This window comes from Hemitrygon akajei, chromosome 17, assembly GCF_048418815.1.
Source record: "Hemitrygon akajei chromosome 17, sHemAka1.3, whole genome shotgun sequence".
In the NCBI taxonomy this organism is placed as follows: domain Eukaryota; kingdom Metazoa; phylum Chordata; class Chondrichthyes; order Myliobatiformes; family Dasyatidae; genus Hemitrygon; species Hemitrygon akajei.
The window spans coordinates 73,761,274-73,788,638 of record NC_133140.1 but is presented as its reverse complement, the minus strand read 5'-3'; the positions used below and the strand labels follow the sequence as shown (position 1 = coordinate 73,788,638).

Below are 27,365 nucleotides of genomic sequence, written 5' to 3'. Positions count from 1 at the left end.
CAATGAATTCAAACAATGGATGTTATTAATGTAACCAGATATTGCTATCATTTTTGCACCGAACTTCCCCTTTGCAATGACAAAGTTTGACCAATTATATACATTTGACATCCTCTCAGGTTGTTAAAACCAATCATCCAGAAAAAACGATTAGCTGAACCTGTGCTTTAAACTCAAATTTTGGTCTTTTGAAACCATACAAAATAGAAACTAAAAACTCGACACAGATTCCCATGAAGAAATGTGGCTCTATTTATAGGTACAACTCCGAGTGCTATAATTGGTTCTGCAATGATTCTCCTAATCTACTTTATTTTTAATAAAAATGTTCTAAAGGCAGAGCCTATTGCAAATGTTTAGACTGCATAAATACAGTATATCACATCTACCATAATACAATAAATTTGTCAGTGGGAGGCACAGCTGCAACATTTTAACAGATTATTCCCAAAATGGTTATTTGTCATCTTAAAACTGTAAGCCAGAGAAGCCATTTACTATAACTGAAGTTAGAACCTATCCCCACCCCACTTTTCTTGGGCACACCATGACAAAACCAAATTTCATTTCGCTTGCATTTAAAACAAGTAAAATGTATTACGAAACTCATTTCCCCAACTTGTGTATCATCAAGCGGCTTTGTAAAATTATGGTTAGGCCACACTTGGAGTACTGTGTCCAGTTCTGGTCGCCTCAATATAGCTAGGGCTTTACTCTCTGGAGAGAAGGAAGATGAGAGGAGACATGATAGAGGTATACAAGATATTAAGAGGAATAGATAGAGTGAAACAGCCAGTGCCTCTTCCCCAGGGCACTGCTGCTCAATACAAGAGGACATGGCTTTAAGGTAAGGGGTGGGAAGTTCAAGGGGGATATTAGAGGAAGGTTTTTTACTCAGAGTGGTTGGTGCATGGAATGCAGTGCCTGAGTCTGTGGTGGAGGCAGATACACTAGTGAAATTTAAGAGACTACCAGACAGGTATATGGAGGAATTTGAGGTGGGGGGATATATGGGAGGCAGGATTTAAGGGTCGGCACAACATTGTGGGCTAAAGGGCCTGTACTGTGCTGTACTATTCCATGTTCTATGTTCTATCATCATATGACACAATACACCTATGGCTTCATAAGTAAATGAATAACTGTTAACATGTCAATTCTGCTTGAAAAACATTTGTAATTATAACTAAATTCTACTCATGCAATGCTAATTGTTTTATAAATGGCCCCACATTATTGCTAAGTAACAAAATCTACTTTGGTTGAAATGTTAATAACTTAGAAAAATTGTCAAAAAAGCAGGAAAATAATGGAGACGAGAGTTGCGAAAAACAATCTACTGGAGAAGCACAGCTTGTCAAGCAGCATCTGTATGAGGAAAGGAATTATTGATATTTCGGGTTAACAACCTGCATCAGCAGAAAAAAGTGATGCATATCCTAACCCTAGTCCCAGAAATTGATATGTTGAAATGCAATTTCATTTTAAAAAAGCAAAATTCTAACTGTAAAGGAAGTATAAGAGCTTGGAAACTACATTCAATATCCTTCCTTTACTTCAGAGCTTCTAATCAAAATCACACTGGTGAGGGCAAGAGGTGGGTGCAGACTGGGAATTTAAAAACGAGATGCAGAATTACTAACACTCTCACCTAGCTCAAGAAGTAAAAATAAAGTGCAGAGGTCACATCCCTACACACAGTCCTGACAGCAGGTGGCAAGTGGCTCAGGAAAGTAAGGAAGAAAAATAAAATTCATTTCTAAATGACGTCTCAATGTCGTAATAGGTAGATTAACCCCAGTAGCCTGTGTCAAAGCACGTCTAAACAGGATTCCATACAGATCAAGTCCCTGTGCTTAACTCCAATCGGAAGAAAAGCATTTTTAAATAAGCAACCAGTCAACCATTGCGAGAGATGAGGAGGTGGAAGAAAGTAATCTTTATTTTATAACACAACATGAAGTTGTTCGGTTTAGTTAATAATTCAGAAACAAGTAGTTGAGTTACTATTCAAATATATTCAGTACTTCACAGTGAACTCAACTTATTATGATTTCTTTCATGATAATTTCCTACATACACTTTCCAACCAAAAGCAAACTACTGACAGTATTGCAGCACCAAGGTGAGTGATAGCAGAATATGTCAGAGTGCCTTTTGGTGCACAGATCCCAAGAGCTCAAAAGAACCAGCTGCACAGTAGTCACATTTCCCTGAGATGCAATAGTGCTTCCTTTAAATTGGCAATCTAATAAAAATGTTTACAAAACTGTAGTAATAGGCTTTGCAAAGAAAAGTGGCTGCACGGTGGTTTTTATTTTTATTGCAACAGTATCTTACAAATTTCCCCCGAGGAAATCTCAGCCCTGCAGAAATGTAAGTCATATTAGAGTATTGTCCCATTACTGTCTCCTTTCCACATGTCGTCAGTCTTCAAGTTGGCAAATTGCAACAGACAAAGGCACTCCATTGTATAATAACAATATGATTTTGGAGTTTACATTTGTTGTGCCAATTAGTTGAGAATGTATTATTTAGTAACTACCTATAACTGACTAGCTCAGGGGTACTGTAATGCTGCTGCTGTGACAACATGCCGCAGCATTTTGTGATGTCTGTAATCTATGTAAAGCTCTTAAAGGAGCAACACCAGCACATTTTCAACTATTCCTCCTCCATTTGTCTATTACCTGATGTCATTCATCAGAAAAATGTCAGCTCAGCATGCAATTTTGACCAAACTAACAATATGTGGGATCAGTAAATCCCTACACATTATTCATGTCTTGCCAAACTCTCAACATGTCAAACAGGCAGTCAAAATGCAATGTGCAGTTAAGCTCATTTAGTGTGTGTCTCAACTGCTTTGCCAAATAAACATACAAATAAACAAGCAAAAGCAAAGTACTTTCAGGATGTTGTGCGGTTTGTTTCAGGTAGCATTGGCTGTGTTCAGATAAAAAGTCATCAACCTAAAAACTTAACCTTTGTTTCTCTCTCTGCAGATGCTGCCCATCTCAAGATTTTCCAGCACTTTGTTTCCAAAACAAAAGAAACCATCTTGGATCTAACTCACCAAGTAATAGCAATATGAAGTATAGAATTATTTTTCTCCTGAACTTCAATTCATGCATATACCATTCAGAGAATATCATGTACACAGACTAATTTCCACTGTTGGAATTTTAAATTAAATTCTTGGCTAAAAATGGTAATTTCACGCTACCAGCAAAGAGTTTTGCATGCAAGGAACAGAGGCCACAAAATTGGTCAAACAACATGCAACAAGTGCACTCAGTAAATACAGCTTGCTTCTTGTATCAAGAAATAATAGTCATGAGGCTTCCAAAGAATCAAAATTGTTATCAATCTAACCCTCCTGTTGCCTTTATATTTCTGATGAGGGAAACCTTCAAATCTTGTTGCAGTTCAATGAGCATTGAGATATTTTAGTGAAATCTTGCACATATCATGGGAGCACTCACCCATTCTTCCAGTATCTTTTGTATAGCCTCAGTGGCCCGTGCTCGATTTCTGCAGGCCAGGATAACATGTGCACCATGCAAAGCTAAGGAACGTGCAGATTCAAAACCTATCAAGAAAAAAAGCATTTTAATAATTCACAGTTGCTTTGAAACAAGAAAAACTGCATTTTCTGTAGTCTTAGACATCACTATTGGAAAAAGCAACATTTTCATTATGCTCTCCATGTGTCTACACAATCTCAAAAGGCCAATTTAAAAAGCCCTGGATTGTAACTAAATTCAGCGACCAATCTATCAGGTAATTTTCCCCAATAATAGTGTCTAATTGTAAAAATCTTATATAATCTAACTGAACTATTTTCTTGGAAACAAAGAATATTGAAAAACTAAAGAGCACAATTACAACATGCAAATACATGATTCTGATAGTGCAAGTTTAAAACATCTCACAAATTTTGTTCGTTATTTTGAATTTAAGATCTGTCTTTCACTGATGTTGCCAGCATTGGTTCCCATTTGCAAAGGAAAATACCCAAAGGTATTTGAGACATAAAAACTCACTTAAAAGTTATTATGAACTACATAATAAATGAGATGTGGTTCAGAGATATTTATTTCTATACCAGTAACTGCCAGCTGTACAACCTTTCCAAATATCTTCTTGCAGGCATTCTTACAGCAATTGAGAGGAAACTTCTGCCAAAATCTGACCAGCATTCTTAAAGTATTCATTTGCTACAGTTTAACACATTTTCTCTAAAATATTTTTAACCTATTTTCTATCTTCAGCTCACCTCTCCTATTTTCAATTACAATTGGGGAAAATGTTTTCAGTGCCTTGGAATCATTCCAAAATTCCTCAGTTACCCCTGTACATATTATGTGTATTTGCAGTTTGGATTAATCTAATTTACGTGACACAGGATCACAAAAATATGTATCTTAAAATCTACCCAAGATAAGAAAATAACTATAATCAAATCAACTTATGGCCTGAATCCAGAACAACCTTACAGGAAATTTGATGGAATTTTCCATTTAATGTGCCAACAATGGTTTTTAGGTTGCCTGGCATTTTCAGATTACCTTTTAAGTTTTAATGCGCAGCTTCCAATAACTGCAGTTCAAGGCATTCACAACCACAGCACCCTATGGGAGATGACATACTAGTCACACTCCAAGGTCTTCAGCTGGTGTCAAATGTCAGTTATTGTTCAGGCCTGGACAAATGTACAACTCAATTCATTTCGAAAACTGCAAACTAGTTGTTCTACTTTACGAGGTATTCTAAAAGAAAGAAGACTGCATTTGGCTGCAACAATTTTGCATTTTACACTTGCAAAAGATGGATAAATCCACTGATTTTCACTTTATATTTACAATTCTTAATTGTGCAAAAGCTACAGTATTTCCAGTAAAAATCCCACCCAGTTGGTAACACATCATCAGATTGTAATAACTTGCTAAATCCTGACCAATAAACGCTCATGAATCTTTCAATCAAGAAATGTTCCTTAGGAACACACTTTCAAAAGCTGTAAAACTGAAATACAAAGAACATTCTACTAATAACCAGCAGAAATATGGGAAGATATCTTTGGAATCATGGCAAAATCTAAGAATGTCTTAACTCAAGACATTTTTAATATAACTTAGTGGGAGTAATGAACTTTTGCAGATACATCCCCAACTCTAAAGAAAACATTTTTTTTTAAGTGCCAAGGTAATTTCAAATTTCTTCAGAAATATTCATTAATACTATTCAATACAATGTAAAGAGCAACAAAGAACACAAAATTGGGGCATCTCACACCAATCGTTTCTATAAAAGCATTTAACTGAGCATAAACTACCACTTCCAAAAACAAGACCAAATTTATATGAGCTGAAATATATTCACTTTATACATACCATTAGATTATCTTTAGGTATAACATATCACATTAGAAGACAATACTGTATATGATGTGGGTTAGTAGTACCATGTGCAATCAAGGCATGACAAGGTCATACAAGCTACTATATCTACTCTAATTATGGAAAAACTGATTTAAAATGCAACATAGCAATGGTGTGAAGATAGTTACTGTTCACCAAATAAAACAATCTTATACCCCCCTCATACTTTAGGAGAGGAATCTATTAAACAAGAAATAGTGTTATAAAGTCAAATGCTTAATTAACAGTAGGCATTCAGAGCACTTGTAAATATTTTACAAAGGGATACAGCAACTTAAACATACTTACACCAGTAGTTTCCAATGAATGGATGGCAGAAAATTATAAATAAACTTCAACTTTTTTAAGCATGACTGTTTGAATAAATGTTTTGGTTTGGCAAGAGAAATCAAAGTGTAATTATGTAAATTAAGAAAAATTCTGCACAACATTTAAATTAATTTTATCCCCTCAAAATCACCAACACAAATTGAGAACTGACACATGATTTCATAGCTTTACAAGAACATTAAAGAATGAGATTTAATATTTTGTAAGATATTCAAATATAAATAACCAAAATTCTAAGCTTTGACACAGAAATATAAACTCCTAATGCAAATTAATCTCAATGTACCAGGCAATGACCATCTCCAATAACAAAGTCCCTTGATATTCAATGGCATTAAAGGGCAGCAGCATCAACAACCTGGAGTCATAACTGACCATATATTCACTGGGTCGATCACAAAATACTGCGGCTACAAGAACACATTAGAGACCAAGCATCCTGCAGTGAATGAATCACCTCCTGGCACATTAAATCTCTCCCACCATCTGCAAGGCACAAGTTAGATACATAAAGGAATACTTTCAACTTGCCTAGAGGAGTGTTGCTTTTTGTTTTGTTGTTTGCTTCGATATTTTTGGTGTTTGATGGTCTTTTTAAAAATGTTCTATTGGGTTTCTTTGTTTTGTGACTACCTGCAAGGTTGTATATAGTATACATTAATAATAAATGCCCTTCGAACTTTGAACTTTTAGTGGAGCTTGACGTCACACAGAACAAAGTAATTTGCTTGAGTGATGCCGCACCCATGAACCATAACATAATAACATAAACACAAGAGAATCTACAGATGCTGGAAACCCAGAACAAAACACTCAAAATGCTGGATGAGCTCAGCAGGTCAAGTAGTATTTAAGGAGAGGAATAAACAGTCAATGTTTTGGCTGAGACTCTTCATCAGAACTGGAAAGGAACAATAAAATTAATCCCCTTTTCCAGAGGCTGAAATGTGTAAAAACTAATAATGCAAGAAAGGTTCTTAGCCAAGTTAGTCTGAAAACACCTCTCTACCTTATATTCCCTAGCCCAAGGTAAATTAGTTTCTTACTGTTTTACTGAAGGACACTTGGTCTCTAAGCTGTTCTGTAGCCACTGTATTTTGTGATTGGTTCAGTGAATTGATAGTCAACGATGATTCCAGGTCATTGATAGTGCAAAGAGGACGAGAGCAGCAGGCATGTGAAAACAATACCTGCAAGTCTCCCTCCAAACTGAGCATCATCCTGACTTAGAAATACACAATTGTTTTCTCATCTTTGTCCAAATCCTGGAATTCACTCTTCAAAAGCTCGGTAGAAGCGCCTTTATCAGAAGGACTGCAGCAGTTCAAGACAATAGCTCACCACCACTTTCTCAAGGGTAATAAATTTTGGGCTATTTTCAATGCCCAGCTCACCAAAAATTGAGTAAGTAAAAAATAAACTCCAGATGGTAACCATCCAACAGTCTCTCCGCCTAGTTCCTACACTCCCTTTAAAATTATAAAGGCTCAATTTCCTGCTCTTTTTAAACTCAGTGAGGCCCTATTTCCTGTGCTGCTTTCAAACTCTCCAAAACCCTATTTCACACTTTCTTTTTAAACCACCTAGTTCACAAGAAAATGTATTAGATTGCTGTGTAACATCTAAACAAAGTTATAAATTGTATTTGTGAATTAATAGGCTGAATATCTAATATCCAGAAAATCCATCAGTCCAGCAGATTGCTATGCTGTTGTGCAGAGTTGAAACCATAATTTTTCAGGTCTCCAATCTAGTTATGGAATAAATAAATTTTAAGAGTAGATTAGCCCTTACAAAGAGTTTCACAGTACTGGAATTTTTCATGGAATATAAAGTTAGATTAAGTAACAACCAAAGTATTTGGCCGCACATAATCTGGTTAAATTCACATTACTTTTTAGATCTGGCTGTGATTATTTCAAGATGCAAGATGATGCCGGTGAACCACAGTGACTTTCTAAGGGCAACCTACACCAGAAGGGATTAACTTCACTTGCTCCATTACTGAACTGTTCCCACAACCTATGGATTCACCTTCAAGGGCTCTTCATCTCATGTTCTCAATATTTATAGCTTTATTTATTATTATTATTAATTATTATTATTATTATTAAGTGGAAAAAAGTTGAATTTCCCCATGGGGATGAATAAAGTATCTATCTATTTTTTTCTTCTGGCAATTCCCAGCTGTATTTTGCACACTGGTTGTCAGCTCTGTTGGTGTGGTCTTTCAATGATTCTATTATGATTATTGGACTTATTGAGTATGCCAGCAAGAAAATAATTTCAGGGTTATATATGGTGACATATATGTATTTTGATAGTAAATTTACTTTGAACTTTGAAGAGGGTACAGAATAAACTCGTAAAACTCTTGATAAAGCTTCTGACCACTACTCGTATGGTATTGGGAAAACATTCAAACAATATGGGCCCCAAGGTAGTGCAACAAGTAACATGACACTATTACAGATCATGGCATCACAGTTCAGCTTCTGCGTCCTCTAGAAGCAAGTTTGTATGTTCCTTCATGTCTGCAAGTAAGTTTCCTCCATATGCTCCAGTTTCCTCCCACAGTCCAAAGACACAATGATTAGTAGGTTAATTGGTCATTGTAAATTGTCCTGAGACTAGGCTAGGGTTAAATCAGTGGTTTGCTGGATGAGAATGGAGAGATGAACAGCTTCCAATAAAACTTCACACTTACTTGCACTATTTTTTCTACTAAATTACAGTAAAAGCCTCCACATTTAGTTCTGGTGTACAACTTTAGAAAACAGTTCTACTGTGAAATGTTTCTGAGGCATTTTGAACTTTGGTGATTATAGATCAAAGTCTGACAATACCCATCCCCCTCATCAAAGAGTAACACTCCTAGTGACTTCCAAATTTCTTTTATTTATCATAACAAATTATATATTATTTGCTTCATTTTTCACAAAGAAAGTGATGGATAAGTGGAATGAGCCAGTGGAAGTGGTGGAGGCAAGAGTATAATTATAAGATTTAACAGACTTTTGGACAGGTACTTGGATAAGAACAGTTTAGAGGGATATAGGTCAAATGTAGGTGAATGGGACTAGGTCAGGGAGGCAACTTGAGTCAAAGAGCTTGTTTCTAAACCGTACAGCTCTACAGCATATATTTAAAAACAAAAAGATAATCAAACAGATAAACATAAAATACAAGTTAGATAGCTGTGTCTTGGAAAATAAATCTTTTATAATGAAACCAACTTTATGAGTCTAAGAGCTATATGTCCTTTTTGATTTAATGACTTATTTCTCCTTGCCCATTTCTAAGCATGTGGGAAGCAATACCAGTACAAGTTGCTCCAGGTCACATCCCCTCCCATCCTGAAAAATCATCATGAGTGGATGGAATGACTGAAGCATTTCAAAGCCACCACTTTTTGTAGAATAAATATCAATATGGATGCTCATATTCCATAAATAAAAAGTCTTTGCTCATGTTAAATCAAACCATTAGAGGTCATACAACACTACCCAAAATGTATTTTGGGAGGCACCAAAAAAAACTACCACAAATCCCAAGTGTATCCACAACCAGCTCACAAAAAAAGAACTGCATGACATTAAACATTAACTTTTAAAAATAACATGCAATATTTTTAAAAATTATGAAACAAGCTTTGTGTCGTCACATAATTGAGCACAATGATTTGTCATTGGAAATACATTTTCCAGCTTTTAAGTAATTTTACTTAAATTTATATTAAAAATAAATAAAACAAATAAGTATTCACTATATTCTGGTCATCTAAATGTGGATAATTTTAATTAGTTTCAACTAATTAATTCAAATTCAACTACTATTAACAAATCCTACACCAACCAAATTTATAAAGGACAGGACTACTGTCTGTTGGTCACATGTATGTTAAATGTGTTACACTAATTGGGTATATTTATAAAGGAGTTGTCAGAAGCTATGCGTAGATTGTCCAATGCTCATAGATTAGCACCTACATAATGTAAAAAAAAATCTGATCCAGCAGAATAAGAGCAATTAGTCTAAATTGGCAAGTTTCCAAAAACAAAATCTAGCCATATTACTGGTTGTATGACTGTGGTGTGTAAACAGCAATAACATAAATTTCCAAAGATAAAGAACATCACACGCGTTTCTCTACAGAGTGAAAGAAAAATCTGACTATTGGGACATTGGAATGTTGTCAATTGTAAATCATGAAACAGATGAAGTATTATCTATGATACAGGTGAAATCATATAACTAAACTGCCTTCAATTATTTTTATTGTATCTCATATATTCAACGAATTCTTGGATTAATTCCAAATCAATTCAAACATAATTTTTAAATTATTATCACACCAATCTCAGTTGCATAATAATTTCATCTTGCTTTGTAGGCTAAAGAAAATCATCTTTCTGCTCCAGGATTTAGCATTCAAAAAAACTGCACATCTCTGCTGGTACAACAAATAAGCATAAAAGCCAAAGAAAATTTAAACTTCAGTAGGAAATTTCCACCCACAGGATGGCTCTTAACAAATTTGATCAAAGTCCTTTTGATAAATCACTTTCAGCTGAATTAAAGAAAAACATGAGGTAGCTAATAACATCAAGTAAAACCATGGAATAGGTCATTCTCAAAGGTTAAAGAATATGCATGCAGGTCAAATCACCAATGCCCACAAATGAGGAATTGTAACAGGTGCAAATTACAGATACTTACAGAATAGTGTGCATGATCATTTGGGAAACTGAGAAGTTTTCTACAAAAACCAAGGAAAACTGAGTCACATGGAAGGCCTTTTCCAACTCAAACAGTGAAAACCAAAATGGTAGAATGGGGCGATATGTTACATTACCCAAGAAGAGAGAATATAGGGAGTTAGGCAGAAAGCTGAAAAGTACTAACTCCAGGGTAGTAATCTCTGGGTTACTGCCTATGCCACACGCCAGTGGGGGGAAGAATAATTTCACAGAAGGATGGGAACCAGAGTGAGAGGGCTGAGGGTGAGGCAGTTTGTATACAACTAGATGCAGTGTGCAGTGAGACAGTCAGAAAGGACAAGCAAAGATATGGCAAAATTGCAGTCAGTGGGATGAGTTTAAGTGTAACATGGGGGCAAAACCAAAAGGTATGATAAAGGTGTTATATTTGAATGCACGCAGTATACAGAATAAAGTATATGATTTTGTAGCACAATTAAGGATTGTCAAATATGATGTGGGTGTCACTGAGTTGTGGCTGAAAGAAGATTATTGTTGAGAACTTAATATCCAAGGATACACGTTGTTTTGAAAGGACAGGCAGATAGGCATAGGGTGGAGTGACTGTTGGTAAAAAATGAAATCAAATCCTTATAAGGAGATAACATACTATAGGATTGGAAGATGCAGAATCCTTTCGAGTAGAGTTAAGAAACATAAAGTATAAAAAGACACTGATGGGAGTTGCATACAGGTCTCCAAATACTAGCTAGGATTTGAAATATAAATTACAATGAGTATTCGAAAAGGCATGTGAAAAGGAAATGTTATGATAGCCATGGCCAATTCAATGTACAGGTAGACTGGGAAAATCTGGTTGCTGCTGGATCCAGAGGAATTTTATACAATGCCTACAAGATGGCTTTTTAGAAGAGCTTGTGGTTGAGCATTCTAGGAGAAAGGCAATTCTGGATTGGGTGTTCTGTACTGATTTGTTCAGGGAACTTAAAGTAATGGAACACTAGGGAGGCAGTGATCATAATATGATACAATTTACCCTGCGGTTTGAGAGGGAGGAGATAAAGTCAGATCAATCCATATACAGTGGATTAAAGGGAATTACAGAGGCCTGAGGGGAGAGCTGGTGAAATTTGATTGGAAGGGGACACAAGCAGGGATGATGGCAGAACAACAATGGCTCGAGCTTCTGGGGACAATTCAGAAGGTGTAGGATAGATACATCCCAAAGATGAAGACGTATTCCAAAGGTAGGATGAGGCAACTGTGACTGACAAGGGAAGTCAAAGATACTATAAAAGCAAAATAGAGAGCATATATTATAGTGAATATTAGTGAGAAGGTAGAAGATTGGAAAGATGTTAAAAACCAACAGAAAGCAATTAAAAAGCCATAAGGAGAGAAAAGATAAAAAAACCAGTGTGAGTTAACTAAAAATATAAAAGATGATACCAAACAAGTTTTTTTATAATATATAAAAAGTAAGGGAAAGCAAGAATGGAATCCAGTGGAAAATGCCACTGGAGAAGGCACCAAGAGATGAAACTGAATAAGTATTTTGCATCAGTCTTCACTGTGGTAGACACTAGCAATATGCCAGAAATTCAAGACTGTCATGGCACAGAAGTGAACATTGTTGCTATTACAAAGGAGAAGGTACTTGGGAAATTAAAAGATCTGAAGGTAGATAATCATCTGGACCCCAGGTTTACCCCAGTATACCCCAGGGTTCTGAAAGAGGTAGATGAAGAGATTGTCAAGGCATTAGAAAGTATCTGGAATAGTTCTGGAGGACTAGAAAATTTCAAATATCCCTTCAAGAAAGGAGGGCAGCAGAATAAAGGAAAGCATAAGAAAGGAAATTATTGCCAGTTAGCCTGACTTCAGTGGCTGGGAAGTTGTTGGAATAAAGGATGAGGTTTCGAGGCACATGACAAAAAAAAAGGCCAAAATCAGCATGGTTTTCTGAAGGGGAAATCTCGCCTGACAAATCTGTTAGAATTCTTTGGGGAAATAACAAGCAAATTAGACAAAGGAGAGTCAGTGGAACAACAACACACACAAAATGCTGGTGGAACACAGCAGGCCAGGCAGCATCTATGGGGAGAAGCGCTGTCGATGTTTCAGGCCGAGACCCTTCGTCAGTGGATGTTGTTTACTTTGATTTTCAGAAGGCCTTTAACAAGCTGCTGCACATAAGGTTGCGGAACAAAATAAGTGACCATGATATTACAAATTTTGTGCAAATTGTTGTATTGTGAGACATGGTATTGAACTACCAGTGGCACATAAGGTCTCAAATCCAACCTTTAAACCTTTTCCTGTATACTGTGTCAATGCACATCCAACAGAGACAGTTTGGGCACTCAAAAACTGAGGAAGCTTTGAACTTAAATTGTATTTTAAATAATATATTAGATAATTATCAGGTACAGTTTCATGCCAGTGACTGTCTACAATGAGAACAATAGCAGCTATATTCTAAGTGTGATACTGGATAAAGTCAAGCATTTCCATGACAGAATGGACAAAAACATAAGGCTGTTTCACTCAATTATCCTAAAAGCAACTCTCCACAATTCTCTGACAGCTAGGAAAAACAAAACACATAGAAATTAAGCAGAGCAGAAGAAATTAAAATCTTTAATGAACATGACTCCAAATATATCTTATGCAGAATAATGCATATTTTCTTCAGATAATTTCAAAAATTTGTAAGCCAAGATAACAAACATCATTCACAATCCACACTATTATTTGAAAAACTGCAAAAATAACACTTGTCTACAGGGCATTGCAGGTTAAAGAAATGGAGATTTTTCAGCAAAATATTAGTCATACAGAACTTCAAAATACCTGCCATTACCTTAGCAACACTGGAGCTGTGTCAAAGACCTACCCGTTCTTTCACCCTACAGGAAAACTAATATTGATATCTAAATGTTTTCATTTAATGATGTCAAATATGAACTAAATAAATTATAGATTTTTAAAAAATATATAAAAGGTCTTGGTCATAAAGGGCCAAGACTTTTCCAAATAAAATCTCAAAGCAGTATAAGAGTTTAAAGTCTTTTTACAGCACAATCCTCTAACCCCTCCTGCCCAATATAAACTTTCTAACTCTTGCCCATTATAAAACTATCTAGTTTTATTTGGCACCATATGCCAAATAGTAACACACAGAACAAAGATGTCAAGGAACAGCCAGAAAACACTGTGTACTGTTCAAAGATTATCGGATACAGAATTAAAACTGATGTCCTATTTTGTTTTACAGACATCAAAGCATCTGCTGAGAAAAACAAAGCAAACATGGCTTCCACCAACAGCCCCACCAAACTACCTGTCAAGGAAAGTTTTGACCCCAACTTCTAGTTTGTTGAATTATTTAATCTGAGCTAAATCACCACGTTCAGTGTCATTTGATTTAATGAAAGGCTATGGCTTTTCACACCCCAGTAGCAAAATACAGGATTCTGAATGCCAGCTGTGGCATTATCAAACAGCCTCCCGACATAGGTTCGAGTTCATTGCACTAAAATTCACTGGCATTCAAGCACCTTGACATGGTGGAAAGCAGCATGCAGTTGTCTACACTCCCTAGTTGTGAAAGCTATGTCCTGCCATCACAGACATTTACACTACACGCTGCATCCACAGAGGAAACAGCATTATGAAGGACCCCATGCACCCCTCATACAATCTCTTCTCCCTCCTGCCGTCTGGGAAAAGGCTCCAAAGCATTTGGGCTCTCACGACCAGACTATGTAACAGTTTCTTCCCCCAAGCTATCAGACTCTTCAATACCCGAAGCCTGGACTGACATCTTGCCCTACTGTCCTGTTTATTATTTATTGTAATGCCTGCACTGTTTTTGTGCACTTTATGCAGTCCAGTGTAGGTCCATACTCTAGTGTAGCTTTCTCGGTGTTTTTTTTTTATGACGTAGTTCAGTCTAGTTTTTTGTACTGTGTCATGTAACACCATGGTCCTGAAAAATGTTGTCTCATTTTTACTATGCACTGTACCAGCAGTTATGGTCGAAATGACAATAAAAGTTGACTTGACTTGACTATTGGTCTAATTAGAAGCATAGAACATAGAAATCTACAGCACATTATAGGCCCTTCAGCGCACAGTGTTATGCAGACCATGTAACCTACTCTAGAAACTGCCTAGAATTACTCTAGCACATAGCCCTCTATTTTTAAGCTCTATGTACCTATCCAAGAGTCCCAGAACAGATCCCTGTGGAACCCCACTGGTCACCAACCTCCATGCAGAATACGAACCATCTACAACTACACTTTGCTTTCCGCAGGCAAGCCAATTCTGGACTCACAAAGCAAGGTCTCCTTGAATCTCATGCCTCCTTATTTTCTAATGAGCTTCGCATGGGGAACCTTATCAAATGCCTTTTGAAATCCATATACACTACATTCACTGCTCTACCTTCATCAATGTGTTTTGTTATATCCTCAAAGAATTTAATCAGGCTTGTAAGGCATGACCTGCCCTTGAGAAAGCCATGTTGACTATCCCTAAACAGGTTATGTCTCTCCAAATGCTCAGGATCTGCTCCAACTTGTTACTTCTTACATACACCTGTTAGGGTGCATTCTCCCGATACCTTATGAGGTGACCTTAGCCTTCAGCCAGGAGCAGATGTCATCAGACGGTTCCCAACCTTCAGAGTGTTTCAACCCTTAGCCATGACACTTTCCAGTTGGTGGGCTGGCAGTGGTGGCCAAATCACTGCCCATCTGCTCCTGGCTTCCAGCTTTCCTCCTCTCGCCTACTCTAAATCCAACAAGAGGCTTGTTCTGCCTCTTCCCCCATCCTACAAGCTGCTTGTTTTTTGCTCCTTTCATCCAGGCCCAGAGCTGACAACAACCGCCATGCTGATTTGACTGGAAAACCTCTACAGCTGATCTCCACAGGGAACAACCATGCCTGCCATCCCTTGTCTTTGCACTCCTGCACTGAGGGCTGGTACTTCAAGGCCTTTCTCTCATGGGCCTCTTCCCATCCCTCCTCCCACGGCACCATCAGCTTGACCAGAATTATTTTCCGGTCTTCAGTTGGCCACAATACAATGTCCGGGCGGAGGGTTGTGTGTACCACCTCCAAGAACTGCAGCCTCCTTCCCACATTGACCCTCATCTCCCAGGACCTGGCCGTTAGCAGCAGATTTGGCTTTGGTTGTTTGGTTACTATAGGCCTAGCTCCCTCTTTGATGAAGGTGATGACCTTCCTCAAATCTGTGCCAGCCATCCTCTTCTTGCATCTCTCTCGCTCTAGTGTGTCACCAAGAGCCAGCAGCACATTATCAGGGTGCCACCTATACCACCCTTGAATTAGAGCTGTTTTACACCCGGACAGTATATGAGCCAGTGTCCCATTTTGACCACAGAGCTTACAGTTCGGGTCCTCTCTCATCCCCCATGTGTACAAATGTAATGGCAAAGGAAGGGTGTCATACACGGATTGCAAGAGGAAAGAAATACGGAAGAGCTCCGGTCTCCATAAGTCTGCCCATGAGATCTTGCGCTTGGGCAGATCCCATTTTGTCCAGGCACCCTGGAACACTTGTTCCGCTACCTTTGACACCTGCTTCTCTTCCTTACAGATCCATACTTCTGCCTGTACCATGTCACGTCTGTTCCTTATGCTTGCATTTCCCCACTGCTGGAAGTGAACTGAGGTGAGGCTTGCCACCCGACGCAGGGATTGCCGATGATATCTTGCAGTTTCAGAGAACACACTGCCTGCTCTACTGCTGCTTTGGCTGCCCACTTGCGCCCAGATCTGGTTGTAATGCCTGCTTGCTTTACCAGGTCGTCATTGAAATCTCTCAAGCTTAATAAGGCTCATCATTTAGCCACCTTGAATTCCTCCACAATAAATGACAGGGGAAGCTGCAGCTGCCCGGATCGAATATAGAGGCCCACTGAAGAGAAGCTTGAGGGAACTCCTAACCATCTCCGCAGGTGCTTGTTGGTTTTCCTCTTGATGTCCTCTACGGCAGTCATGGAGAACTCGTGAAGTGTGAAGAGCCAGAGAAGCCTGGGCAGAAGGCCATATTGGTACAGCCAGGTCTTGAATTTACCGGGAAGTCCGGATTTCTCGATCTTCTTCAGCCATTCATCTGTCTGCTTCACAGCATTGGTGACATCAGCCCCATCTGTCAGTGACTCATTAAACCACTTCCCCAAGCATTTTATCGGGTTACCTTCGATGGAAGGGATGACCCCACCCTAAATTTGGAGGCTAAACTTTCTAGTTACTTTGCCCTTCCTGATCACCATACACCTGGGCTTCTTGGCCTTGAAGGACATCCTTGCCCAAGTGGCTACATTGTCCAAGGTTTCCAATACCCAGCTTGTTTGGACATGTGACACATTGTTATAGTGATGTCGTCCATGAACCCTCGTAGAGCCAGCTGGGCAATGCCCAACTCCAGCGTCAGGCCATGGGTTACCTCTTCTGCTGCTGATATTAGGAGGTTCACTCCCATCATAAATAAGGTGGGGGAGATGGTGCACCCTGTTGGAATCCCCTTCTGGAGGTCCTGCCAACTAGTTGTGAAATGTACACACAAAATGCTGGTGGAACACAGCAGGCCAGGCAGCATCTATAGGAGAAGCACTGTCGACATTTCGGGCCAAGACCCTTCGTCAGGAAGACCTAACCAATTTTGTTTTTTTGTTGGCTTTGTGGAACAGTCCATGTTCCAAGTCTATACAGGTATCCATCCCCCTCTTTTCCTTCGCTACATCAACGACTGCATTGGCTCTGCCTCCTGCACGAATGCTGAGCTCATCGACTTCATTAACTTTGCCTCCAACTTTCACCCTGCCCTCAAATTTACCTGGTCCATTTCCAACACCTCCCTCCCCTTTCTTGATCTTTCTGTCTCCATCTCTGGAGACAGCTTATCTACTGATATCTACTATAAGCCTACAGACTCTTACAGCTACCTGGACTATTCCTCTTCCCACCCTGTCTCTTGCTAAAATGCTATCCCCTTCTCACAATTCCTCCGTCTCCACTGCATCTGCTCTCAGGATGAGGCTTTTCATTCCAGGATGAAGGAGATGTCTTCCTTTTTTAAACAAAGGGCCTTCCCTTCTTCCACCATCAACTCTGCTCTTAAACGCATCTCTCCCATTTCCTGCACATCTGCCTTCACCCCATCCGCCCGCCACCCCACTCGGGATAGGGTTCCCCTTGTCCTCGCGTACCACCACACCAGCTTCCAGGTCCAACGTATAATTCTCCGTAACTTCCGCCACCTCCAACGGGATCCCACTACCAAGCACATCATTCCCTCCCCCCCCTTTCTGCTTTACGCAGGGATCGCTCCCTATGCGACTCCCTTGTCCACTCATCCCTCCCATCCCTTCCCACCGATCTCCCTCCTGGCACTTGTCCTTGTAAGCGGAACAAGTGCTACACCTGCCCTTACACTTCCTCTCTCACCACCATTCAGGGCCCCAGACAGTCCTTACAGGTGAGGCGACACTTCACCTGTGAGTCGGCTGGTGTGGTATACTGCGTCTGGTGCTCCCGGTGTGGCCTTTTATATATTGGTGAGACCCGACGCAGACTGGGAGACCGTTTCACTGAACACCTACGCTCGGTCCGCCAGAAAAAACAGAATCTCCCAGTGGCCACACATTTTAATTCCACATCCCATTCCCATTCTGATATGCCTACCCATGGCCTCCTCTACTGTCAAAATTAATCCAAACTCAGGTTGGAGGAACAACACCTTATATACTGGCTGGGTAGCCTCCAACCTGATGGCATGAACATTGACTTCTCTAACTTCCGTTAATGTCCCTTCTCCCCTTCTTACCCCATCCCTGACATATTTAATTGTTTGCCTATTCTCCATCTCCCTCTGGTGCTTCCCCCCCCCTTTCTTTCTCCCGGGGCCTCCCGTCCCAGGATCCTTTCCCTTCTCCAGCTCGGTATCACTTTCACCAATTACCTTTCCAGCTCTTAGCTTCATCCCACCCCCTCCTGTCTTCTCCTATCATTTCGCATTTCCCCCTCCCCCCACTACTTTCAAATCTCTTACTATCTTTCCTTTCGGTTAGTCCTGACGAAGGGTCTCGACCCAAAACGTCGACAGTGCTTCTCCTATAGATGCTGCTGGCCTGCTGTGTTCCACCAGCATTTTGTGTGTGTTGTTGTTTGAATTTCCAGCATCTGCAGATTTCCTCGTAGTTGTGAAATGGGCTGATGTAAATCTGAGTTTGAATCCTCTTAGGTAGCTGGTGATCATGACTCAAATAGCCACTGGGATGTAGTAGCGGTCAAGTCCTTCTAGGATGAGGTCACGTGGAATAGACCCGTAGGCATTCCCAAGGTCTAACCAGACAACTGTTAGGTCACCTTATTCTGCTTAGCCTCATGGATCAAATGGCTAATCATTGAGGTGTGTTCCAGACACCCCGAAAAGCCTGGATTGCCACCTTTCTGGATGGATGTGTTGATACAGTGGTTCTGCGTCATGTAAGAAGTCAGCCTTCTTGCAAGCACAGAAAAGAAAATCTTACATTCCACATCCAGGAGAGAAATTGTCCTAAATTGGGCAATTGTGGAAGAATCCTCTTCCTTTGGAATAAAGCATCCCTCTGCCAATTTCCAACTTGATGGAATAGTACCTTTGGCCCAGATCTTTGTCATGACCTTCCACAGCCTCCGAAGAAGTTTTGGATATTTCTTATACACTTTATGAGGTTTGCCACTTGGGCCTGGGGCAGCTGATGCTTTAGCTTTCCGAATGATGTCCTGGATTTCCTGCCATGTAGACTCCTTCACATTCAGCACAATTGATGGCTTTTCTGGTCTAAGCATTGCCCACCATTGAGGTAAGAACTATTGGCCTATAATTTCCTGGGTTATCTCTACTCCCTTTCTTGAACAACGGAATAACATTCGCAACCATCCAATCCTCCAGTACTTCTCCCATCCCTATTGATGATGCAAAGATCATTGCCAGAGGCTCAGCAGTCTCCTCCCTCACTTACCACAGTAGTCTGGAGTGTATCTTGTCCGGTCCCAGCGACTTATCTAACTTAAAGCTTTTCAAAAGCTCCAGCACATCCTCTTTCTTAATGTCTATATGCCCAAGCATTTCAGTCCGCTGTAAGTCATTCCCACAATTGCCAAGGTCCTTTCCCCTGGTGAATACTGAAGCAAACTATTCATTAAGTACCTCCGCTACTTCCTCCAATTCCATGCACACATTTCCACTATCGCACCTGATTGATCCAATTCTCACACAGCTCATCCTCTTGTTCTTCACATACTTGCAGGGTGTCTTGGGGTTTTCCTTAATCTTGCTCCCCAAGGCCTTCTCATGGCCCCTTCTAGCTCTCCTAATTTTAGTCTTAAGCTCCTTCCAGGCAACCTTGTAATTTTCAAGAACTTTATCAGTACTGAGTTTCTAGAACATTTCGTAAGTCTTTCTTTTCCTCTTAACTAGATTTTCCACATCCTTTGTGCACCATCATTCTTTTACTTTACCATTCTTTCCCTGCCTCAATGGAACATACCCATGCAGATGTTCTCCAAACATTTGTCACATTTCTGCCATGCATTTCCCTGAGAACATCTCTTCCCAATTTATGCTCTCAAGTTTCTGCCTAATAGCATCATATTTCCTCCTATCCCAATTGGATGCTTTCCCAAATTGTCTGCTCCGATCCCTCTCTAGCACTATGGTAAAGGAGATAGAGTTGTGATCACTACCTCCAAAGTGCTCTCGCACCAAGAGGTCTGACACCTGACCAGGTTCATTTACCAATACCAGATCAAGTACAGCCTCTCCTCAAGTTGGCTTATTTACATATTGCATCAGGAAACCTTCCTGAACACAGCTAACAAACTCCACCCCATCTAAGGAGATGCCTATCGATACTAGGAAAGTTAAAATCTCCCATCACAACAACCCTATTATTGCACCGTTCCAGAATCTGCCTCCCTATCTGCTCCATGATGTCCCTGTTACTATTGGGGAGTCCATAAAAAACACCCAATAGAGTTATTGCCCCCTTTCTGTTTCTGGCTTCCACCCACACTGACTCAGTACATAATCCCTCCATGACTTCCTCCTTTTTTGCAGCCGTGACACTATCCCTGATTAGCAACACCATGCTCCCATCTCTTTTGCCTCCCTGCATGTCCTTTTTGAAAAATCTAAAGCCTGGCACACTCAGCAGCCATTTCTTGCCCCTGAGATATCAAAGTTTCTGTAATGGCCACAATGTCACAGTTCCACATACTGACCCACACTCTAAGTTCATCTGCCTTGTTTATGATACTCCTTGCATTAAAATAGACACATCTCAAACCATCAGGCTGAGTCTATCTTTGCTTTATTATCTGCCTATCCTTCTTCACATACTCCTTGCAAGTTGTGTCTACTTATGTGCCAACCACTCCATCCTCTACTTCTTCACTTTGTTCTGAACCCCCTGCAAATTGAGTTTCAACCCTCCCCAATAGCATTAGCAAACCTCCCTGCCAGAATATTGATCCCCCTTGGATTCAAGTGCAACCCATCCTTTTTGTACAGTCACACCCACCTCAGGAGAGGTCCCAATGATCCAGGAATATGAATCCCTGTTCACCGCTCCAATCCTTCAGCAACACATTTATCCACCACCTCATTCTATTCTTGTACTTACTGTGGTGTGGCACAGGCAGCAATGCTGGGATTACTACCCTTGAGGTTCTGCTTCTCAGCTTCTTTCCTAACTCCCTGTATTCTGCTTTCAGGACCTCCTTTTTTCTACCCATGTCATTGGGACCTATATGTACCACCACCTCTGGCTGCTCACCCTCCAATTTCAGGATACTGTGGATATGTTCAGAAACATCCCGGAACCTGGCACCTGGGAGGCAAACTACCATCCATGTTTCTTTTTCGTGCCCACAGAATCATCTACCGGTTCCCCCTAGCTATAGAGACCCCTATTAGTGCTGCCATCCTCTTCCATTCCCTACTTTTCTGAGCCAGAGTGCCAGAGGTACAGCCACTGTTGTTTCCCCAGGGTAGGTCGCCCCACCCAACAGTACTCAAAATGGAATACTTATTGTTAAGGGGGATGACCACAAGGGTGCTCTCCACGAGCTGATGCTCTCCCTTCCATCTTCTGACAGTCACCCACTTATCTGTCTCCTGTGGACCTGGTGTGACTACCTGCCTGGAGCTCTTATAGATCACTTCTTCAATTTCCTAACAAGCCAAAGGTCATCAAGCTGCAGCTCCAGTTCTCTAATTCAGTCTCTAAGGAGCTGCAACTCGATGCACCTGGCGCAGATATGGCCATCAAGGAAGCTAGAAGTCTCCCAGATATCCCACATCTGACACCCAGAGCAGATAACTGGCGTTGCAGTCATATCCACTCTTCTTAACTTATGGGAAAAGAGATATGAAAGTAACTTAGCTCCTGGCCTCTCCTATGCCCATCCTGGCCGAAGCCCTGATGAGCCAAAGCTCTACTACTCTGACTCATGCTCCTTCAACGGCCGCTGCACTAGACACTGTCTCCCTTTTATCCTGGAACCTCCTCAGTGGCCTTGCTCGATGATGAGCCACTACGTCTGTGTACTTCTGCCAATTGAATCTCCCACTGAAAGAAATTCCTTGCTTTTCAAATCTTCTCAGTGGCCTTGCACAATGACGAACTACTGTGTCTGCACACTTCTCCCAATCGAAATAAGGGGTACTGAATGCTTGTAAGTGTTGCAATTCAGTGGGAAATGATAAAATTGTATATTTTCTCATTCTAATGGACAATTACAAATTGGGTACCACAGTAGCATAGTAGTTAGCGTGACACTATTACAGCTTGAGGCATTCACAAGTTCAGAGTTCAATGCCAGCGTCATTTCATCAGGCGCCCGTATATAGTCCCCATGGAATGCAGATGTTTTCCCTGAGTGCTCTGGTTTTCTCCCCAGTCCGTAGAAGTACTAAATAGATTAATAGATCATTGTAAATTGTCCAGTGATTAGGTTAAGGTTAATTGCATTTGTCAGGCGTTGTTGGGGCAAGTGTGGCTCGAAGGACTGGAAGGGTCTATTCCACACTCTATCACTAAAGAAGTATCAAAGTTAAATAAGTACTAATGAAGAACTAATCACAAACAAGAGAAAATTTGCAGATGCTGGGAATTCTAGCAACACACACAAAATGCTGGAGGAACTCAACAGCCCAAGCAGCATCTATGGAAAAGATTATAGTCGATGTTTCATGCTGAGACCCTTCAACAAGACAGGAAAAAAAAGATGAGGAGTCAGAGTAAGAAAGTCGAGGGAAGGGAGGAAGAACCATATAAGGTGACGGGGTGGGGGGGGTGAAGTAAAGAGCTGGGAAATTAATTGGTGAAAAAGCTACAAGGCTAAAAAAGGGAGAATCTGATAGGAGAGGACAAAAGGGCATGGAAAAAGGGGGAGGAACACCAGAGGGAGGGCAGCGATTTCTGTCACAATTTACGTTGGATCTCACCATTGTCAAGCAGGCCCCATCAGAAGCATCGAATACAATAGATGCCCCAAAAAGATTAGCAGGTGAAGTGTTGCCTCACCTGGAAGGACCATTTGGACTCTGAATAAAGGTGAGGGAGTAGATGAATGGACAGGTGTAGCATTTCTCTAACTTGCAGGGATGCTATATGAGTCAGGTAGAGACTAGTGGGGAGGGACAAGTGGACAAGGGAATCACAGAAGGAGTGATGGGCAGGCGGGTGGGGGGGTGAGGTGGGGGAGTTGGTGGCAGGGTGGAGTAAAGATGTGTTTGGTGGTAGAGCCCCGTTGAAGAAAGTGGAAGTTGCAGAGAATGATAATTGGATACAGAGGCTCATGGAGTGGTAGGTGAGGACAAAAGGAGCTGTATTCCTGTTAATGCGGCAGGAAAATGAGGTGAATGTGGATGACTCCTTATTACTTTTTTTGTTTGTTCACGATGGACTTTGGGACCCAGTAGTCTCTTCCTATGTGGTAAACTTTATGATTATGGGTTAGTACCAATTAGCTGGATTCTAGATCCAATCCAGAGGAGTCAAAATACGGCCATCTTTCTCAGTTTCCTATATTACAAAGAAAACACCCTAACCTCTCTAAGATTTCCTGAGCTCAACTTTCTCAGTCCTAGTAATGTTTCTGTAAATCCCTCTGCACCCTCTCAGACCAGTAACATATATCCTGTGATGTGGTGACAAGAACTTTACACACTTGAAATTTGTTAAGTTATCAACAAGATAGGTTCATAAACACTTCTATTTAAAATAAATACCTCTTTGTTCCAACTTCCAATTTTCAGCCCCATATATGATACTTATCACAGAACCTTTCTCATACACCAGCAACTCAACACCTCAGAACCTAATTCTGTACAGCACTTAAAATGTACTCTTGTCCAGTTATTGCAGGGAATCATTTCCTTTTGGCTTTTATGTTCCACATCTTCGATAAATAAAATTTTATGTCTTATTGAATTATTTTCTGAGTCCTACAATTCACTCTTCCAAAGGCAAAGGTGACCTCTGCTCTTTTATTTTTTAAATAAAAATACATTTTCTATCTTACAACATTGAAACTGAAATTTTGTTGTCCATCAACCTGCCATTCTCCCATACATATACAAATAGTAAAACTACAGAAGGTAACTAAAATATGTTAAAACATGTCCCAGGCCAAAGACAGCTAAAGCTATGTTTGCAATGCAATCACAAAGGTGGCACGCCAGAAGCACTAGTTCAATGGGAGTTTAAGGAGGTTTAGTATATCACCAAGGCTCTTACAAATTCCACTGGAAGTACCATGGAGAGCATTCTAACTGGCTGCATCACAGCTGGGTACGGAGCCTCAAATGCACAGGAACACAAAGGACGGCAGAGGGTCTTACGGTTATGGACTCAACCAGCTCCATCATGGGCCAATACTTCCCACCAATGAGGACACCTTCAAGGGGTGGTGGTTTAAGGAGGTGGCATCTATTACTAATGACCTACATCATTTGTAACATGCCCTCTTCTCATTACTACCATCACGGAAGAGGTGCAGGAGCCTGAAGACGCACATTCAAGGTTTAAGAGGAGCTCCTTCCTCTCCGCCATTAGATTTCTGAACAGTCTGTAAATCTATTAACAATACATCATTATTCCTATTATTTGCACTACTTTATTCTTGTAATGTATAAACTTTTTGCCTTTGCACAGTATTGCTGCCATAAAACAAATAATTTCACATGATAATAAATCTGATCAATATCAATGGGACTGCAGTAGAGATAGGGAGTAGTTTCAAGCTGCTTGTTATATATATTACCAAAGATTTCACCTGGACTGTACACACTAGGTGTGTGCCAAAAAACGTACAGCAGTGTCTCTTCACCTCAGGTGACTGAAGAAGTTCAGCATGAGCCTCCAAATCCTCAAGACCTTCTCCAAGGGCACCACTGACAACATCCTTACTGGCTGTATCACCGCCTGGTATGGACAGCCCAGTGCATCTGTGGATGTGAACTACCCTCCATTGAGGACATTTACAGCAGCAGATGCGTAAAGAAGGCCTGAAAGATCATCGAGGACACCAGTCACCCCAACCATAAACTGTTTCAGCTGCTTCCGTCTGGCAAACAGTACCGCAGCATTAAAGCCAGGACAGCCCAATGGGCTACAGGACAGCTTCTTTCTACAAGCCATTGGACTTATAAATTCACATGTCTGTGTATTGCAATAGAGTCATAATGCAAAGATTTTTACTCCCGCACGTTGTGGGATGGACGTGAGACTTTAAATAAATTCAATTCAATTCAATTCTAGCAGTCTCCAGAAAGCAACATCCATCATCAAAGATCCCCACCTAATTAGCGTTTGCCATCTAATGGCCACTTTCATCAGTGAGTCTTTTTTGTTTCAACTGTGTTCTATCTTGTAAAGATTGTGTTTAATCAATTTATATTTTTCTCATGAATGCTGCTTATATGACGCTATAAACTTCAGATGTTGCGACAAGTAACTTCTTCATCACACTTGTGCTTGCACATACTTGTACACATAATAATAAATGCAACTTTGCCTCACTCGTACTGTGAATAAATCAACAAGAATTCTCCAGGGTTTACAGTCATAGAGTACTATAGCCAAAAACAGGCCCTTTAGCCCATGCAGTCCACATCGAACTCTTATTCTGCCTGCTCCCATCTATTTTTATTTATCTATTTATTGATTTACTGATTGATTAACATTCTGGTACAGGCCCTTCTAGTCCTACAAGCCATGCCGCCCAGCTACCTCTGGTTTAACCATAGCCTAATTATGGGACAATTTACTAGGACCAATTAACTTACCAACTGGTGTGTCTTTGGATTGTAGGAGGAAACCAGAGCACCCAGAGGAAACCCACATGGTCACAGGGAGAATGTACAAACTCCTTACAGATAGCAGCAGAAATTCTGTTCTGATGAAAAGTAATGAACCCAAGAACCATTAACACTTTCTATCTGGACTACAGCCCTCCATTTCCATCCCATACAATATGTACCTATCTTAATTTTTTTATATGTTGCAATCGAACCTGCATTCACCACTTCTGCTGCAGCTCAAACCATGCTCATACCACTCTCTGAGTGAAGTAGTTCCCCTCATGTTTCCCTTAAACCTTTCACCCTTAACTGATCATCTCATAGTGTAGTCTCACCCAACATCAATGGGAAAAGCCTGCTTGCATTTCCCCCATCTATACCACTTATAATTTTATATACAGTACTGTGCAAAAGTCTTACACACCCTAGATTTTTAATATAAATTTTATTTTAAATGCTTATTTTTTGTTTTCTATATTAGTGTCATTAGATAAGAGCAAATTTTAGATTTCCAATCATTAATTTCCAAAAAGAAATTAAAACGTTACAGAGAATTTTTTGTATTCCATTGGAAAAAAACATTAAATAATAAACCACTTAGCAAATAAAAACTTGATTACTTTGTAGGTATATAGCCCAGTGCATGATTAAACAAAGATAACAGAAAGGATGTAATGATCAATGACATAATAAGTTGAATGAACTAAACTGATTAACTGAAACAAAACGGGTGGAGAAGGAATCAAACTGGATGAAGGACAACCAAACTAAAGGGTGATGGTGTGGCAGATATGACAATTTAACTTTCAAATCATCAATTCTTACACAATGTGGTCATCCTGCATCAGCAAGGTCTCTCCAAAGCGATGAGCTCTAAACTAATAGAAACCACCAGAACCCAAGTACACCCCTCTATAGTCTGGAGTTACTGCCAAAAAGCCATTCCTCCGAAGTGGAAACAATGCCTATAGACTCACCTACGCACAAACATACATGCGCTGGGGTTCTGAACAATAGCTGCAAGTGTTCTGGGCTGACAAAGCAAAGTTTAAAATTTTGGCTCAAATAGGAGCTAGTTTACCCATAGTAGAGCTGGAGAGCGCTACGTGGATGAATCTCTTCAGCCAACAGTGAACCACAGGGAAGGCGCTCTGCAGGTTTGGAGCTGCACGTCTGCTCCAATGAAGTTGGTGATCTGGTCAGAATTAATGGATTCCTTAATGTTGAGAAGTACAAGCCAATTCTCATCTATGACACAATACTGTACCATCAGGGACGTGCTTGATCCTGCAGCAGGACAACGACCCCAAGTACAGAGCCAAGATCATAAAGATCTATCATCAGCAAAAAGAAGAATGAGGAGCACTGTACCATTCATTCTCCTACACTCCAGAGAATTCGAGTGCTTTAATCATCTTAGGAATGAGTTTGCGTAAATTAATATGCTGATACTTTAAATAATTTTTATATAATTTTAAACCA

General features: G+C 40.2%; 1 protein-coding gene across 1 annotated transcript in view; it reads right to left on the bottom strand.

Moving 5' to 3' along the window:
* wwox (WW domain containing oxidoreductase) overlaps window positions 1-27,365 on the bottom strand; it is a 1,114,422-nt gene that overhangs the window by 995,482 nt on the left and 91,575 nt on the right. The window contains exon 5 of the mRNA XM_073070392.1: window positions 3,486-3,592. Within this exon, the coding sequence (XP_072926493.1) occupies window positions 3,486-3,592 (107 nt within the window). The remainder of the gene's footprint in view (window positions 1-3,485; window positions 3,593-27,365) is intronic.